Source organism: Cyanistes caeruleus, unplaced genomic scaffold, assembly GCF_971803275.1.
Source record: "Cyanistes caeruleus unplaced genomic scaffold, bCyaCae1.hap1.1 HAP1_SCAFFOLD_140, whole genome shotgun sequence".
NCBI classification, from domain to species: domain Eukaryota; kingdom Metazoa; phylum Chordata; class Aves; order Passeriformes; family Paridae; genus Cyanistes; species Cyanistes caeruleus.
In genome coordinates, this window is record NW_028255934.1 from 113,523 (window position 1) to 131,683 (window position 18,161).

Here is an 18,161-nt window from a genome sequence, read left to right on the forward strand (position 1 = left end):
GACTCGGCACCTCTCCAGCCGAAGGGGAAAGGACCCCAGCAAGACTTGTTAGCCACAGACAGTGCGGTAAAGCTGAACAGCAAAGGACCTTGGGGACATTATTCTGGAATTCAAAAGGTGCCAGCTCCATGGACAACAGAATTATTGTTCCTAACGTGAATGAGGGTGAGGAAAAAGGATGAGTAGGCTTGTGATGGTAAAGCACAGAAATCCTTTCACATTGTGACCTCCAACTAGAACAGGGCTTGGTTTCTCCGGAAGGGAAATCTCAGTCAATCCTGTAAAACTGATAATTGCATTCCTGTGTTCCACAGCACAGTTTTCTGTCAGTGTCCCTGAACTGGATCCGTTACAAGTCAGAGCCCATTGACAGAGTTTTGGCCACCCCACAGGGTGAGCCCTCCGAGGGAACCCCATTCCTCCCAACCTGAGCTGAGAACATACCCAGCAATTAGTTACATTGAGTATTTTGGCTACTTTGATCTTTAAATTTTCAAAATAATTTTGATGACTAATGCCTTGATTAAACTTCAGAGGTTTTTCTGGCAAACAAAGATCCTGGCTGACTCTCAAGATACAACTTACAGGTGTTGGGGGTTTGGTGTCCTTTATTTTCTATTTAGTTCTGGCTTGCCTGTGGAATTTTTACTCATGACTTGCAGGGAAAACTTAACTGCGGGTACCTGGTGGGTGCTTGAGGAAAGATAAAGAGTTTGGCTGGGCCCAGGGGGGGAAGGGGGCAGGAAAAGGGGAGGGTGGGGACAGTTTGGTGTCTTCTTCAGCTTCGGAGAAGAACACTTTGGGTACAGAGCTGTTGTGGTGGGGAGAAGGGAATTTCGCCATCACCCAGATGGAGCTGCTGCTTCTTCTCCTTCTTCCCTCTTCATTGGTGGCCTCGCACCCCCTGTCCTGCCGGGACGTGTGGCACTGCCAGCCACCGCCACGGAGCTGCTGATCCACCTCAGCCACTGGCCCGGGATCTCAGCTCATCCCTGCTGTTCCAGCTGAGTGTTCCTCAGAGCCCTGCAGGAGCACCAGCACTGACTGCCAACCCGAGGGGGTTTGTAAAACAAAGCCTCTCCTCCATCCTTTCCCGTCTCAGCCCAGAAAGCTGTCACGGGGTCCCTGGCTCTGTTTTCTTGCTAACGCTGTAGTTATTGTTGTTTGTTTGCCTGGTTATAAATATTAGTAAAAAACTGTTATTCCTATCCCCAGATCTCTGCCTGAGAGCCCCTTGATTTCAAGATTATCATAATTCGGAGGGAGGGGGTCTACATTTTTCATTCCAAGGGAGGCTCCTGCCCTCCCTAGCAGACACCTGTCTCTCAACACTGAGACATTTCCATTAGTAAATTTTACAAAGTTTTCAATAAAATTCTTATTGATAAATTTGCCTCCATTTCATTTCTAACAAGCTGTTCCTAAAGATCCCGTCAGGCTGTCTTAGACACTTTGGGCAAGGGATTCCTTCCAAGCTGGGCCACTTGGTGGGGGGATGGGGGCGGCCCCAGGGCGGAGGGCAGGGTGTGCAAGGGCCCTTTGTGACACGCTGCAGCACGGTCACCGTGGGATGGTGGCAACGGGAGCAGACGTCAAAGGGCCCTTTGTGACACGTGCTGCCATAGGAGCTGGCGGTGACAGGGCCACGCCACAGTGCTCGGTGCACGCGACGGGTCAGGACGCGCCAGAGCGGTGCTGTGAGGAGCCCCCGCACAGCGCACTCCTTTGTGTCGGACCTGGAGCTTTTCTGAAGCACTATTACTACAGGTGACCTCGAGGCCAGACCACAGGTCTTGCTGACCTGTGGCCTTGCTGAGCCTTCCTTCTTAAGGTTCTCTTGAGGGCAGACCGTGGGACTTGGTGACCCGGAGCTTTTCCGACGTGTCGCCCATCCCTGCAGTCTCTGCCCTTGAGACCAGACCACAATCCCTGTCGAGGAGCCTCCTGTCCTTGTGGCAGGGGCCCTCAACACCCAAGTGCAGGACTCGCTGTCTTGCAATCTTGCCAGGACTTGAGTCTTGCAGGTGCCTTCCAGGCACGACTGCAGGACTTGCTGACTCTGAGTTTTTCCGAGCCATCTCTCCTGCAAGCAGCCATAAATCCAGTCACTGCCATGGAGCAGCGACCCCCAAGAGTGCCCAAGTTGGCCTGGCTTGAGGAGCAGGAAGAAGAAGGCTCTGGAGCTGTCCTGGCACAGGAGTCTGAAGAGGTGCAGGAGTTCCAGGCACCACAGGAGGGTGAGTTGCAGAGCTCAGCCTTAGGGCTAGTGCCTGTTGCCAGCTTGGCCCCATCCCATTACATGCCATGCCATCCCCTGGTGCTGTTCCTATGGAAAGGATTGGAGAGTCTGGAAGATTTGGAGCAGCGACCCCCAAGAGTGCCCAAACTGGCCTGGGTGGACAAGGAGGAAGAGGAGGTCGAGGAAGAAGGTCCTGGAGCTGCCCCAGCACCAGAGACCGAAGAGGTGCAGCAGTTGCAGCCGCTGGAGGAGGGTGAGTGGCAGAGCTGGGCCACAGGGCTGGTGCCTGCGGCCATCTTGGCCCCATCCCATCCCATTGCATCCCATCTCATCCCATCCCACACTGTCCTGTGGAGACACACCCATGGACAGCACAAAAAAGGGGCTGGGGCTGCCCCCGCAGCAGTGGCCGTGCTGCATCCCCTGGGGCATCCCAGGACTGTCACTGCCTGGGGAACGCAGGGCTGGGCTGTGCTCTCCGGCCTCTCCTGCAGCCCCTCAGCTCTGGCTGCTCTTTGCCAGATGCAGCCATGGACGGCACACAAGAGCAGGACACCGCCCGTGGCCGCTTCCGCAGAGCAGCGCAGGTACCTGCAGCCATCCCCACCTGCGCTGGGCCTGCTGGCACTGCTCAGCCCAGCACCGCACTTGGAGCACTCCATGCAACTTCCCTGCCTTCCTGCCCTTCTCCTACAGTTTCTTTACCAATACATCAAGAGAATTGGCAAGGAAGACACCAGACCTACGGACACTGAGGTCAAGACATCCTCAGAGGTCTTGGTAGAACAGAGCAGCGCTGCCCAGCTGGATCTGCTTGTAGAGACGGCTCTTTTCAATCCAGAGCAAGTAAGCAGCCTGTGGCCAGCCTTTGATCCTCCAGCAATTGCTTGGCTTTCCCAAGCCACGCCTGCTGCTCACTTGGAGCTTTTGAGGCCATGGCAGCGTGCTGGAAGAGAAGCACTTGTCTGAGGAAGAAGCTGGGCACATTGCTGACTCCCTCTGCTGGCATTCCAAGTCTCCCTGTGCCTTCTCCAGGTGCCCGGTGTGGTGAGGTACATCCACCAGTGGCTCATGGCCAATGAGGCTGCTGAGCACAGGATGGACTGGGCCCTGATGCAAGTGGCCGAGGCAGAGCCCGATGATGTGGCCATCACTCTCCTGCGGGTGGCCCCAACGTGTGACAGGTATGGGGCCCAGCTGCCCCGAGGCCTCAGGGCTCCCCAGCCCATCACCCTGTACAGCCCGGCCCAGGGCTGTGAGCAACACAGATTTGCAGGGCCCTCTGGCTGCTCCCTTTGCCAGCCCTGCTACAAAGTCGGCCCCCGAGCCTGCTGCCGTGCTGCCAGCCTGCCCCTCAGGGGCCTGTCCCCACAGGGCTGGGCTGCCTGGCTGCTGCTGCCGCTCAGGGCCACTGGGCACAGGCAGAGCTGGCGGCCAGCTCAGCTCCCCGCTGCTGCCCAGCCCACGGTGCTGTGTCTGACCCCGCAGAGCTGCTATGGCCATGTGGACGACCATCTTGCTCTCGCCCTGGATTTCAGAGGAAGTGACACCGCTCCTCATCAATGTGGTGGGGAGCTGGCCGCAGAAAAACCTGGGCACCTCTGATGGGGACAAGACGGCTGTCTTTTCCCTGACTGTGAGTTTCTGGAGCTGGCCTTTGCTCACCGCAAGGCCGGCCGCCTCTCCAGCAACTCTGTTGCCTCCTTCCCCCACTGCATCTCCCTGCTTCAGGCACTGGCCACAAACCTGGCCTAGGGGCAGCTTCAGGGCCACCAGGCCCGCTGCTCCCCCTGTGTCTGCCCCGGCCTCTCCCTGCCACGCTCAGGCCCTGCCACACGGACGCCCCGGCACTGAGCGCTGTCTCGGGCTGCTTTGTCCTCTGCAGGCAACTCTGGTGATGTGGAAGATCCTCCAGGGGCCCTGTTGCCCACAGATCCTCACAGTCTACTTCCCCCGCCTCTTTGTGCATCTCCTCTTCCAAACGTACTTCAGTACTTTGTATATGACAGAGGACGTCCATACCTTCTGGAAGGAATGCCAGGAGCAACACGGCCTCTCCACCAGCCCCAACAGGTATGCCACTCCTCCTGTCCCTGCCACTTCCCCAGCCTCAGAGCCAGCGCTCCCAGCGTCACCTGGGCTTTGCTGTGCACACAGGTTTGCAGTGCAGACCCTGAAGGCCCTGCTCTCCAGTCTCCACTTGGAGCATGTGGTGGTGGCAATGGAACGCAAGCGTGGCTGGGACACGCTGCTCTGTGCTGGCACCCACCACTATGCCGTGGGTCTGCTGGCCAGGTGAGCCCCCCTTCTCCCCACTGCCTCTGACGTTTGTGCCCCCTGCCCGGGATGCCCCCCACAGTCCCCGTGGCCATGGGCCTGAGGACCTCGTCACCGAGGGATGGCCAAGGAGACTGCAAAAGGCTGTGAGAGGAGGGTGCCCAGGAGCAGCCACATCTGAAGGGCCCAAATACCCTCACAGGGTGCTGGGGCAATAGGACAACTGTGTCAGTCAGTCCTGGGAGAGGTTTTTTGCACCCTTGCTGAGACTCTTTCTGCCATTTTCTGCCTTCCAGGGTAATGCGCCGTGCATCCGCCCACTTGTGCAAAAGCATCTTAAGCTACCTGCTTGAGGTGCTCAGCAAACCGTTGCCACACTGGGATGTCTCTGCCATGGCATTCCTTGTGGAGGTGAGCCTGATGGCCAGCACTACCTCGCTCAGCTCCCTGCCAGCCCTGTCCCCTGGCATAGCCACAGCTGCCTGGGACGGCACCCGCGCCCTGTGCTGCTGCCTGGGCCCAGCCCTGCGCACTTCCAGGCTCCTGCCGGCCAGCTCCCCTCTCACTGCCCTGTGCCTTTCAGCTCCTAGATTGCCTGGACTTGAGTGACTGTGGTGACAGCCTAATGGAGATCTTGTATAAGTACCTGTGGTACAACTCCACAGAGATGCATCACCAGGTTCTCAGGGCTCTCCTCCTGCTAAAGGACCGTCCCTCCATGGTGAGAAGGGGGCAGCAGCTGAAGCCGTGTGGGCAGCATGAGGCTGGGCAATGCTGTCCCTTGGCCTTGGCTGGCCTTTGCCTTGGGCGCTGAGGCAGCTCCTCGCAGCTCTCCTGCCTCCTGCTTCAGCTGCCCGAGTGCTTTGGGACAGCCCTTTGGCCTCTGGGCCCTGCGGCAGCTGCCCGGGCTTTCACACCCTTGTGTTCTGCACAGGCCGAAAGAATTCAGAGCCTGACAGGAAGACTAGTGCACCTCCTGTGGGACTTGGACAGTGACGTGGCCAGGATGAGCATTGCTCTCCTGAGCTATATTTTCCTGGATGAAGAAACCCCAATATCCTGGCGCAGGGCCCTGCAGCTGGCTGAGCCGCTCCTGAAACTCCTGGACAATGTAAGGCTCTGTGCCCCAGCCACGGCCACTGCCTGCTGCCCGGACACTTTGTGCCCTGTGCATTTGCAGGCCTGCGCCAATGTGGGCCACAAGAAGCCAATGATGAGGTCATTTTTCCTTCCTTCCTTTCATACAGCCTGATAGCCAGGTGCAGCTGCTCTCCATGTCTCTCCTTCGAAGAATGATGTCGTCGGCAGAAGAAGAAGGAAGAAAGCCCCTGAAGGAACGAGTGTACCAGAGCCTGCTCCCACTCTTTTTCCACTGCCAAGATGAGAATCGGCATGTGGCAGAGGTGAGGACTCCTGGGCTGCTGCTGCGCCTTGGCAGGGGGCTCAGCTGCCTCCTGCCCTGACGCAGGCTTGCAGGCTGCAGCCTCCTCCAGCCCTTGGCACTGGGACACTCCTGTGCCCTGCCTTGTGGGGCCATTTGCGGCTCTCTGCTGCTCCCCAGGCCTCTCGGACAACGCTCCTTCGCGCGGCTGGCTTTCTGAAGAGGCCAGACCTGGAAAAAGCTGTGAGGAAGGAGAAGCTGTGGAAGTTTGCCAAGCTCGTGGTAAGGGCGGGCTGCAAGTGCCAGCCAAAGGCTAGAGAAGCCCCCTGGCCCCGGTGCTCAGTGTGTGGGGCTGGCAGCTGTGCCCCTGCCCACTGCTGCACCCGGGGGCCGCACGGCTTCTCAGGGCTGGCCGGGCACGGGAGGCCGGGGCTGGCCGCAGGCAGCAGCGCCCGGCCGAGGGACAGAGCCCGCGCCAACCCTTCCCTCCTGCCGCTCTCTCCAGCTGGCAGACCACAGGATCCCCTTGGCCCAGCACCTGCGCCGGGCCCTGCAGTACCTGCAGGACCCACAGGAGACCCTGCGAGCGGCGGCCATCAGGGTCATCGGTGAGTCCCGAGCCCGGGCTCCCTCCCCGCCCCGCCGCAGCTCGGCCCCAGCCCCGGCTGCTGCCCCGGCAGCGGAACCCGGGCCCGGCGCCCTGGAGCCCCGGCTGCCCTCGGGGCTGCTGCTGCCGGCCTCTGGCAGCCGTGCCCTTGGGCTGGGTTAGGATGCGGTAAGGGCCCGGGCTGAGCCCTGCCGGGGCAGGAGGCCGTGTGGCCGCAGGGCTGGCAGCGCCGCTGGCAGGGAGCTGTGCTGCTGGGACCCTGACAGGCTCTGTGTTCTCAGGGATGGCCGGGGAGCAGCTAAGGGGGCAGCACGCAGAGCTCCAGGTGTTGTGCAGAGGTGAGCCAGGACAGCGGGCTGACAGTGGTGGCTGTCGGGGGCAGCTGCAAGCCCTGGCCAGGCTGTGGAGGGGTCTGCTCCCTGTGCCGATGAGGGACGGCGTGGGCAGAGCACAGTGAGATTTCAGGGCCACGTGGGGCATTTGTGGCCAGCAGCTTCGGGCTGACCCCCTTGGTCCCTGCTCCCTCCTGGCCAAGGCAAGAGCCGGCTGGCATGGCCCTGGCAGGGGGCTCTCGATGGGCCCCCACAGCTCTGGGGTCTGACCGTGGCTCTGTTCGTCTCTCTTGCAGCCCTCGAACGCCTGACAGAGGACAGAAGCGGTGCCGTGTCAGATCTGGCACTTGAAACGCTGTATGTCCTCCGGGCCATCCAGAGTGCCCGTTACTCCATTCTCCAGAGGATGCATGACCAAATCCTCAGGGCATGGAGGACACGGCCTCGTCTGTCGGGCCTGGGCTGGCTGCGCTGCTGGAGGTGTACTCAGAGCTGACCTGAGAGGCTCTGTCTTCTGGGGCCACATGGGCCAGCCAGGATTTTTTTTTTCATAAGGGTTGTTCTTTTCCTTTTTTCTCTTCTTTTTACTATGTAAATAATGTAGGATATGTTAGGGCTGAGAGGCTCTGTCTTCTGGGGCCACATGGGCCATCTGTTAGTTTTTGTTTGATAGAGATTGTTCTTTGTTTCGTTTCCATCTAGTATGTAAATAATATAGGATATGTTATAAACCACAAGAGTCCCAAGACCTTTCTTTTGCTGCCCAGGGTGTGCGGGGCATAGGGGAAGAGAGGGAAAAGGGTTCTTGTGTTCAGCAACCTGCCAGGGCATGCAGTGGTGCAGGGGAAATGGCCAGAAGCCCCTTGGCCTTTGGTGGTTGTGCTGAAGCCACAAGCCCTGTGGCAGGCAGGAAGCGCCATCTGTGTCCTGCTGCCCGTGTGTTGGTGCCGTGATGGCTGAGGAGCTGCTGGAGCTCCTGTGGGGCTGCGGCGCTGCTGCCGGGCCAGGCTGGGGGAGCCCCTGAGGGCACGGGGTGCTGGGAGGCCGTGAAGGGATGAGGGGCTGCGGAGGCCCAGACGGGACAAGGCAGTGGGAAGGCACGAGGGGGATGTGTGAGGGAGTGGGTGGCAGGAGGTTCCAAGGGGACAGAAGGCCCTGGAGGAGCCGGGGTGGTGGGAAGCCCTGAGGAATTGGGTGTCAGAGGGCCATAAGCAGTCCCTGGGCAGGCGCCTGGTCCCTGACACCCGGCTGCTCCGGTGCTGCCCCAAAATGTCCCCCAGGCCTGCAGCAGAAGGCCTGGAGGCTGGGACACCACCCCAGCGGGAGGGTGGGGACAGCCCGAGGTGCCCAGGCTGGACTGGCTGGGGACATGGAGGGCAGGGGGTGCTGCCAGGCCACGGCCACTGGGTGCCTCCAGGAAGGGGCAGTGGGCAGAGGCAGGGCTGGCGGCCAGCCCGGGCCCTCGCGGCTGCCCAGGCCATGCTGCTGTGACCGAGGCCCCCCTGACACAGAGCTCGGGGCCCACAGAGCTGCTGCCACCATGGGGAGGGTGGCGATGTCTCCTCCAGCAGGGCTGCCCAGTGGCTGCTGCCCAAGCAGCTCTGGAGCCCGCAGAAACAGCAGCAGAGTGTGCCCAGGAACAGCAGCAGCCCCAACGTCGGCACCTGCGCACTGAGGCGTCCGCAGCAGCCGGGTGCCAAACAGGGGGAGGCTGTGGGCACAATTGCCTTTGCTTTGGCAAAAGGCTTCAGCAGAGTTGGCCACAATGGCTTTCTCTTCACTTGCAGCCTCACAGCAACGCTTGCCAGCTTCAGCTGCAGCCTGTGCCCGTGACTGACTTGGATGGCCGTGCTTGAGGGCGAGCTCGCCTTCCACACTCAGGTGCCCCAAGGCAGCGGCACTGGCACCATCCTGAGTGAGAGAGAGAGAGAGAGAGAGAGAGAGAGAGAGAGAGAGAGAGGGTCTGATGGGGCAGGAGCCCTATGCTGCAGCTGCCCTCCCTCTCTTCTGTCCAGGCACCTTAAAGACACATGAAACCAAATCCTGGACTTGCTTGGAACAAAGGAAGAAGCAGCATGTGCTGAAAAAAAGCAGGGACTTACACGGCTCAGTTTTGCTCTCCACTTGGGCAATCCCAGAATCCAAGAGCACTTGGTGTTGCAAATTAGCATCAACATCATCCAGTCTCCAAGCACACTGCCATGGGCACAGGTGGTGTGCAGGCACAGGTGTCACTAGAATTGGGAGAACACTTTTCCATGTTGACCTTTTCCTCTCCTGGATTTCAAGCAAAGATGAAAACATCATCTGGTGAATGACAGGTGAATAGTGTAGCTCACAGAACTAGGAGTAGGAGTCTCCAGTGGCCCATGGTGTGTCCATTCAACCATTGTTAGATTGTCCAGTTGGAGCTCAGCACGGTGCAGCCCGGGCACAGGCACCAGGCTGGTCCATTTCAGCATCCCAAAGTCTTGGTGGCTCCCTGTGCACCCATTGTCTCCTGAATCCATTCTTGAACTCCCAGTTACTGCTGTGCAGGACATGAGAACACAGGAACAGCTTGTTTGGCTCATTCTTGCCTTTGCTGCTCCTGCCTAAAGGAATCATCAGGACTATATGCTGATGGAATGGGATCGCCGAACAGCAGGGACTTTGTCTGTAGTGTCTGAAACTAAAACCTTGTCTGACTGTTCAGACACTCTAAAATCCAGGGTGAGAATGACAGTATGGAAGAATCCTAGAAATCTTGACTTGTGATTTTTCTAGTCAAGGATTTTAATGCCAATGTGGAAACTACCAAAATATTCAAACTTGTTTTCATTGGCAACCCCTTTGAAATGGCATCAGCACACCTCCAGGGGACAGGGTATGACAGTGGGGACAGTACTTGGCAGCTCATGGCTTCAGATGTGGGAAGTAAATATTTTGCCTAGGTACACATTTAAGTTCAAGTTTTCCCATGGTTTGGATTGACTGGTCATTGCAGGTAACTTTAATCAATGCAAAAGGATGTAAAAGCAGAGTTTCTGGAGAATGTGCACTAGGGAGGAAATAGGGAGAAAACCTTGAACACAGCCAGCAGGCTCTGGAAAAATTTATATAAGTTAAAAATTGATGTAACTCTGTGACTGTTCAGGCAGGACTATTTTTGTCTGGAGTTGATTGTAAAGCGTTTTAAAATCTTAGGAAATTCGGGAACTCAGGAAGAAAGTTAGGCTTGGCAAGCCCGGGAAAAGTTGGTCCTGGAAATGTTAGGCCTTGTGCTTGCTAAAGATCATGTGAAACTGCACCTGTGTAATCAATATATGATAAATGATAGAATTGTTAGATGTGATTAGATATAATTATTGTTTAAAGAACATGAGGAACAATGTTAGGGGGTTGAGGGCAGAACACGAGAAATCCATGCTTGGGTAAAAACAATGCATACAATAGAACAATGTAAGTTTAATAATTAATATGTAAGTTGTATAATGATAGAGTATAAAACATGTTCAGCTCAAAAGCAAGATGGGTCAGATTTGGGTCTGTGTACCCCTGACACCCAGAGCTCTTCAATGAAGCACCTGCATATAATCATTGTGTGATGATGTGTGTTCCTGAACTCTAATATTTTGGTGACCCAGATGGGACCTTGTGAGTGCTGCTGAGCGAGCTCGCGACCCGATCCTGCTCCAGCCGGCACCGAGGGATTCTCGGGGAGCCCATCGGCCGCGACCGTCTGCGCTGCTCACAGCGTCCCCAGGAGAAGAGGTAAGGTGCTTTCACTTTGGTTTGGGTGCCTGCCAATAAGACGCAGCAAAAGCTGCGCTTGGTTGGGCTAAAGGAATTCCTGTTGGGATTGCCTGGGCGCCGTCCGTCAGACGACTGCGAAAGCGTCGCAGGTTCGGCATTTGTGGTGTATTGTAGTTGTGACATGGAGAAGCTTCAAGGGGTTTTGGGCAGCAATGCTCTCATAGCAGGTACTTCTCCTTTGGGGTGCTTCTTAGCACATTGGAAACAAGGTCACTTTGGGGAAGAATTACATAAGGCTAAATTAATTTTGGTGAGATCTCCCCATGGAAAAAGACCCCTGTGACACTGTCTCATCTGTTGGTAGCTATAACCTCTCTCTTTCTTTACTTTGTTTTCTTTCTCCTCTCTCTCTCTCTCTCTCTCTCCCTCTCCTCTATCACATAACCCTTGTTATCACTAAAATAAATGTACATTATTGCTGTTGTGATTTCAACTGAAATCCCTTTGTGTTCTTTTTGCACTCTGAGATCAAACAAACTTCTCGCAACTCCCACTGGCGTTAGCGAATCGTGACATTTAAACTGGAGTCACGGACAGGATTTCTGACAGACAGAAGGGGCTGCAGGTTTGTTGTGCAGTCTGTATTAGGGGAAAGATGTTTTGCTCCAGCCGCACCCAGCCCGACACTCCCAAGAGAGTGAGCGGTGTCTAGAAAGCAAGGGGGGCAACTCGAATTTCCCACAAACTGCACACGCCGAGGTGAAAAGCACCCCACACTCACTTGAGGGCTCTGTCTGCAGAATTTCACAAATGATCTCTTAGTGCAAAAGGGCGGGAATGTTTTTGTTGTTGTTGTGTGTGTGAATTTTGAGTGTTTGGTGTAGCAAAGAGACAATCAGAATTTTAAACTGAAAGAGTGCCTCCCGAGCAGATTTGGTCTTTTTACCCATACAGGGAAGCAAAAAGCAGTGTGTGTGTGTCTGTGTGTGTGTGTGTGTGTGTGTGTGTGTGTGTGTGTGTAATTGAAGTTTATACCTCTGTCGTGGTTTTAAACCAGTAACTAAAAAAATTACTTATTTCTTGTTGTGAGATATGGATTAGAACAAGAGCAAAACTGGCTAAAAACTTAAAAGGAATAAAGACAGTTTATTAACAAACTACAAGAATAAGAATACCAGAATAAACTTTCAGAAAACCCCCTTATCTTCCACATCTTAACTATTTCTCTGTACACATGACAACATAGAGACAAATAACTTTAGGACTTTGGTGGTTAAAAACAGTCTTAATTCTTGCTACAGTCTTTTCATCAGTCTTTGTAGAGAACCAGAAATATCTTTCTGTTAGCTTACGGAGTTTCTCACGAGAAAACTATTTTTCATCATAGTTTTCTATTTCTCTAATGCCAGCTGCCCGGAAATCTGTCATTAGATCTTCTCCTCCCATTTCACATCTCCGAGGTGTGTATGGGTCACAGAGTTTAGGAATTTTATTTTTAAGGATAAGTTATTCAAAGGCAGAAGTCTTCTTTATTTGTCTCTGTGAGCCTTCCTGGAAAACAGTTTTCTCTTTGCCCCCCAAAGCTTCAAAATCTTCACTCAACTCAACTCCAGCAACTCACAGTATCACAAGTACTCTCTCTCTCTTCTGCTCAAAAGTTACACTTTGAATATCTCATTCCTCCTAATACTCTTATCATGAATTAAAGGAGTCTTTTTATATTATTATTGTCCATCTCCATAGCTTTAACAGAAAGATATTTCAGCTGTAAAGCATCTCCTTATTCTCTCCTTCTTATTTAAACTTAACTCTTTTCTTCACTGTTTTTGGTGGTTCTATGATGTCTTCTCTATGTTGATTGTCTCTCTCTCTCTGTCTTTCTGAGAAAAGGAGTAATCTGTATGTTTATCCAAGTAATAAAGAAATTAAAAGCTTTAGGAAAACTGCAAGAGTTCATGGTGTTAAGTTTCAGTCTAGCAGCAAAAACTGAAAACCAAGCTTGGCTGACGAGCGCTGCTTCTCTTCCCCCTCCCTCCTCCACCCCGAGGCCTTGTCGGCCTGGAGAGGGGGGGAGGAGGCCGAGACAGAGCCCGCTACCTCCTCAGAAGCCGGAAAACAAAGAGAGCAAGAGAATTCTGTCTGTACTTCTTAAGGGGGTGTTTACAAGTTGAATTCACTTTTTAATAGTCAGATCAGCTATCAATTCTTGGAAATTACTGATAATTAGTCAAGAAGAAAAACTCCCATCAGCCACCAGCAGCTTCAACTTCCTCTCCCTCCAAGCTGTCTTAAAAGTAAAGCTACCCCATGACCTGTAGTGGTTTTCCCTTTGTAAAAATGACTGAAAAGGGCAGTGCAGAAGTTAAAGCTGCATTTTATGCTCTGTTAGCAAAACACAATGCCAGACCTTCTCCAAGAGGGGAAAAGTGGGCCCTTAGTTACTGGTTTAATTTGGAAAATGTGATTGATAGAGTGTGTTCTTTACAAGATGAAAGAAAATTTAAACTGGTCAAAAATCAAACTATACTCTGCTCAGTTTTGGGAGCTTGTTTTACAGCAGCTCCAAAAACTGGCTTTAAGCAAAGAAGTAAGGAAAGAACTAGAATAGACTCCCTCCAAAACCTAGTTGAAATTTTGCAAAAACAATTCAATGAAGAAAAGAGTAAGATCAATCTGTTGCGAGCAGCCCTCCAGGATGAAAATTCAAAAATGCTGACTCGCTAAAAGAAACAGAAGAGGGGGAAACCCCTCTCCTGAATCAAATTTACCCTCCAAAAGAGCTAATTCATTCCAGTAGAAATGATGGACCTGTAAAAATGGCAGAAGAATAATCAGAGAAAGCAAAGGTGTTAGATGCATTGGTTCTCTTAAGGAAAACCGAGACAAGAGAAAAGAAATCTCTCACTGCCAGTATTGGTGGTCACTGGAGATAAAGAAGGGGGTCCCCAGCAAGGTAATAGATGGCTTCTCACTTCAAAGTTGAGTGAAGTTGTTTCTAATTGGCACTGTCCCAAGTTCATTGTATGGAATGCCCCATTGGATAACCCAGCACAGCTCCACGGGCTCTGGGCTGTGAGCCAAAGCCATCTCCTTCTCAGCTTCTGGGAGTGGAGCCCAAAGAGCCTCAGAATCAGGGAAACTGGGAACTCTGCCTCTCCTGGGTGAGCAGAGAGGCAGAGGTTGCTTTTATTTCAAATGCTCACGAGAAATAACAAAACTGGAGACATACTGATTACAGCAATAGTGTGTAGAGAATATTTGAAGAGAAGGTGGGCATGCTATTTTAGTAAAGGCCTGTCTGCACAAACCAGCCTTTGGTATAAGTCGTGATATTAAAGGCTCATGTCCTTGAAACTTTCCTGAAGCAGAGAGAATGAAGCAAAACAACATCCTTGCGTATAAGAGAAAAAATGTAAACCTGTGTGGATTAACCAAGAGTAACTTGCTTAGCCCGGGAACCCTGTAAAACCCTATAAAAGTGTGCTAAAGATAGAAATAAACGGTGTTCTCCATACTTCTGTGAAGACTAGGCTGAATAGTCTGAGCGGTTTCTCAATAACAGTGGGTCCTATACATCCACTTTTTACTTTTGTAGTTAACACTGGAGCCCAAATTTCTGTGTTGACCAATAAAGACTAGTGCAGGATTTGAGAGTAATAAATGGAATAACTAAAGATATTTACCCAGTGGGAGCTAATCCTTGCACATTGTTAACATCTATAAAAGAGAAATAGAAATGGTTTACTGTACTTGATTTAAAAGATGCCTTTTTCTGCATACCCCTTGACAAAAAAAGTAGGTAACTGTTTGTCTTTGAGTGGGAAAATCCAGAAAATAGAAGGAAAACTCAGCTCACTTGGACACGACTCCCACAAGGACACAAGAACTGTCCAACCCTATTTGGAAGCCATCTGGGGAAGGAGCTGGAGATTTGGACCGAGAACGGGCAAGTAGTGAGAAAACAATACCTGCTGTTACAGTATGTTGATGGTGTACTGATAGCTACAGAAGAGAAAACAACCTGCATAAAGGTACCAATTGAAATTTGAAATCAGCTGGGAATGGGAGGATATAAGGAGTCTAAAGAAAAGGCACAAATTGCCTGGCAGAGTGTGATTTCCCTGGGATGTGAAATCTCACCAGGGCAATGTAAGCTGGGTACTAATTGTATTCAAGCTATTTGTGCTATTCCAGAACCCCAGAACGTGCATGAGCTGCGAGTCTTCCTTGGGATGACAGGGTGGTGCTGCCTGTGGATCATGGACTATGGACTAATTGCAAAAGCCCTGGATGAGGCCCAGAAGACGCAGCCGTTTACCTGGGGCAGAGCACAGAAGGAGGCCTTCCTCAAACTGAAGGAGGCATTGACAACTGCTCCGGCGTTCGGATTGCCAGATTTGTCCAAAGATTTCCAGCTGTTTGTGCATGAAAGGCTACACCTAGCACTGGGAGTGCTGAGCCAAGGTTTGGGAAGCTGGGAAAGGCCGGTAGGCTGCTTTTCCAAACAGCTTGACAAGGGGAGTGCTGGATGGCCTTCATGCCTGCGGGCAGTTGCAGCCAGCGTGATGCTGCCACAAGAAGCCAGGAAACTCACCATGGGTAGACACATAGATGTCTCTGTGCCACACATGGTGAGCACTGTTTTAGAACAAAAGAGGGGCCATTGGCTATCTCCAAGCAGGATGATGAAATTCCAGGTAATCCTGACTGAGCAGGATGATGTCACACTAAAGACAACTGACCTCTTGAATGCAGCTCTGTTCCTGGGTACCACAACTGAAGAAGGCCCATTAGAGCATGACTGTGTAGAAGTAATAGAGGACACCTATTTGGCAAGAGAAGACCTGAAAGACATCCCACTGGAGCAAGCAGAGTGAGAGCTATTCACAGATGGAAGCAGCTTGGTGGAGAACGGGACCAGATACGCTGGATATGCGGTAACAACAGTCAGTGCAATAGTGGAGGCAAAAGCATTATCAGCAAATGCATCTGCCCAGAGGGCAGAACTGGTTGCCTTAAGCAGAGCACTAGAATTGAGTAAAGGGAAAAGGGGAAACATCTGGACTGGCTCAGAGTATGCTTTGGAGTAGTGCATGTCCACAGAGTGCTGTGGAAAGAAAGAAGACTGCTGTCTGCTCAAGGTACACACATTAAACATCAAGATGCAGTCCTGCAATTGATAAAAGCAATACAAAACCTGAACAGGTAGCAATTATGCACTGCAAAGGACACCAATCAGGAAACTCCAAAATTTGTGAAGAAAATCGGAAAGCAGACTGGACAGCTTGACAGATTGCTTGAAAAGGGCAAAGAACAATGGCATTGATATCTTTAAAAGTTAATGTATCTCAATTTAATTTGCCTCCAAAACCGAAATATTCAATAGGAGATGAGAAATTGGGACATTTTCTAAATGCACAAAAGAATTCAGAAGAGTGGTATGTAACTGCACAAAGACAAATAGTGTTTACCCCCTTGATAATGAGAGAAGTTCTATAAATGAAACATAACAAATGCCATTGGGGTGCAGAGGCATTGGTAAAATGGATGAAACAAAAATTAATCTCGGTACAGATGCTAACAATGGTAAAATCAGTAATGTCAAAATGTGAAATTTGCTTAAAAACAACTCAGTGGCTAGACACAGGCATAGCTAGGGAAGATTAGGATAGGAACAGAATCAGGATGACACTTGGCAAGAACCCTCTTGTAGAGTGAAATTTGGCTGGGCCCTAGAGTCTTTGCTCGGTCCTAGAGCAAACTATCAGAATAAAGAAATGTTTTACAAACCTACAGGTCAGGTAGAGAAATTGGCAAGAGTGAGCTGGGAAAGATTTAAAGAACTAAATGTACAATTACAATTTATTACTCCTGAAAGAGCATGGAGTGTGTGGGTTTTTAAATGGATGGATTGATCATTGCTGTGTCCACATCCCAAATGTGACTGCAGATGTAGAACATGACATCAATCAGTTGCAACAAATAGAGCACAAAGCACAGGAAGAGCAAAAGGATTTGACTACAAGTTGGTTAGGCAAAATCTTCAAAGGGTTAGGGTGGAATGTGAGTTCATGGATTAAATCTATCATTGAGAGTGTGATCATCTTACTAATTGTATTCTTAGCAATTTGCTTAGTTTACAGCATCTTCAAGGGAGAAATAAAGAAGAAAACATCCTGGAACCAGAAAATAATAAAGGCACTGACACAAGATCCACCCCCACCATCTTCTGGTTCTCCAGTTCCTGACAGCATCCAGGACAACGTTTACATCAATCAAGGATTCGAAGAACATCGAGTGTAAACTCAGAAACAAAGGACTGTGTCAAGTGCAAACATTTGCACTTATAGTGAAGTGAAAATGCTTTCAAAGGGGGGAATGATAGTAAAAGGTTCTAAAATCATAGAAAATTTGGGGACTCAGAAAGAAAATTAGGCTTGGAAAGCTCAAGATGAGTAGGCCCTGGGAAATGTTAGGCCTTGTGCTTGCTAAAGATCATGTGAATCTGCACCTGTGTAATCAATATATGATAAATGATAGAATTGTTAGATGTGATTAGATATAATTATTGTTTAAAGAACATGAGGAACAATGTTAGGGGTTGAGAGGGGAACACGAGAAATCCATGCTTGGGTAAAAACAATGCATACAATAGATCAATGTAAGTTTAATAATTAATATCTAAGTTGTATAACGATAGAGTATAAAACATGTTCAGCTCAAAAGCAAGATGGGTCAGATTTGGGTCTGTGTACCCCTGACACCCAGAGCTCTTCAATAAAGCACCTTCATATAATCATTCTGTGATGATGTGTGTTCCTGAACGCTAACAATTTCATCAGATTTTCCTGGAATTTTGTGGGATTTTGTGAAATTTTGTGGACATTTTTGGATATGTTGTGGATGTTGCTGGAATTTGGTAGAATTTTGAGAAGTTATAGGGAATGTTGTGGCATTTTTCTGGAATTTTTTGAGGCTTTTCCAGAATTTTGTGGGATATTGAGGAGATTTTGTGGAATGTTTCTGGAATTTTGTGGGATTTTTGTGGGATTTGGAGGAGACTTGAAGCATTTTGAGGGATTTTTCTTGGATTTAGTGGGAAATGGTGGAGATTTAGTAAGCTTTTGCAGGGAGTTATTTTTCTTAGTGACCCAATGACCCAACACCTGTGTGCTGCACTACGGTATTTTCTATCCAATCACCTCCTACTACCCAAAAACCCCTAGGAGAAGAACATGAAGAAGAAAGAAGGAGGACAAGAGAAAAACCCTAAATCCTCCATCTTGTCTCTTGTTCTCTAAACTACTTTTTTGCCCAGTGATTTAGAAAACTTTCTAATCTACACACTCACACTTTTCCTATCTAACTTTAACATTTGTTTTCATGTATCACCATGAAAACATGCTCATGAATTTCGTATTATATGAAATTCAGTGTTTCTTTGAATCCTAGAAGTAAGTATTAAAAACAAGGGGACACACTCAGACTCCAACATGTTATCTACCTTTGACTGATCCAAGGAGCTATTAATCATAATGCTGCCTTAATTAATAGGATTAGTCACCCAAGTCTCAGGCTAGATAGTGAAGA

At 50.8% G+C, this 18,161-nt stretch overlaps 3 protein-coding genes across 3 annotated transcripts in view; 2 read left to right on the top strand and 1 right to left on the bottom strand.

Moving 5' to 3' along the window:
• LOC147645967 (maestro heat-like repeat-containing protein family member 7) overlaps nt 1–18,161 on the bottom strand; it is a 262,646-nt gene that overhangs the window by 87,533 nt on the left and 156,952 nt on the right. The window lies entirely within an intron of this gene.
• The window catches only part of LOC147645970 (maestro heat-like repeat-containing protein family member 7), a 277,303-nt gene that overhangs the window by 57,844 nt on the left and 201,298 nt on the right, over nt 1–18,161 (top strand). The gene's annotated exons all lie outside the window — the stretch shown is intronic.
• LOC147645972 (maestro heat-like repeat-containing protein family member 7) lies at nt 1,592–7,570 on the top strand. The gene is made up of 16 exons (XM_086874044.1): nt 1,592–2,237; nt 2,337–2,492; nt 2,762–2,826; nt 2,936–3,085; nt 3,275–3,423; nt 3,728–3,875; nt 4,125–4,312; nt 4,397–4,534; nt 4,813–4,927; nt 5,100–5,237; nt 5,451–5,627; nt 5,764–5,919; nt 6,078–6,179; nt 6,403–6,505; nt 6,786–6,842; nt 7,133–7,570. The coding sequence occupies exons 1-16, from the start codon at nt 2,114–2,116 to the stop codon at nt 7,330–7,332; spliced, it is 2,166 nt and encodes a 721-aa protein (XP_086730170.1). The 5' UTR covers nt 1,592–2,113; the 3' UTR covers nt 7,333–7,570.

What these genes read in the sequence shown, in the direction of transcription:
- LOC147645972 (XM_086874044.1), top strand. Translation starts at nt 2,114, where the DNA reads ATGGAGCAGCGACCCCCAAGAGTGCCCAAGTTGGCCTGGCTTGAGGAG. An exon ending in GTTCCAGGCACCACAGGAGG is followed by an intron (nt 2,238 to 2,336) that starts GTGAGTTGCAGA and finishes TCCTATGGAAAG; the next exon opens with GATTGGAGAGTCTGGAAGAT. An exon ending in CCATGGCATTCCTTGTGGAG is followed by an intron (nt 4,928 to 5,099) that starts GTGAGCCTGATG and finishes TGTGCCTTTCAG; the next exon opens with CTCCTAGATTGCCTGGACTT.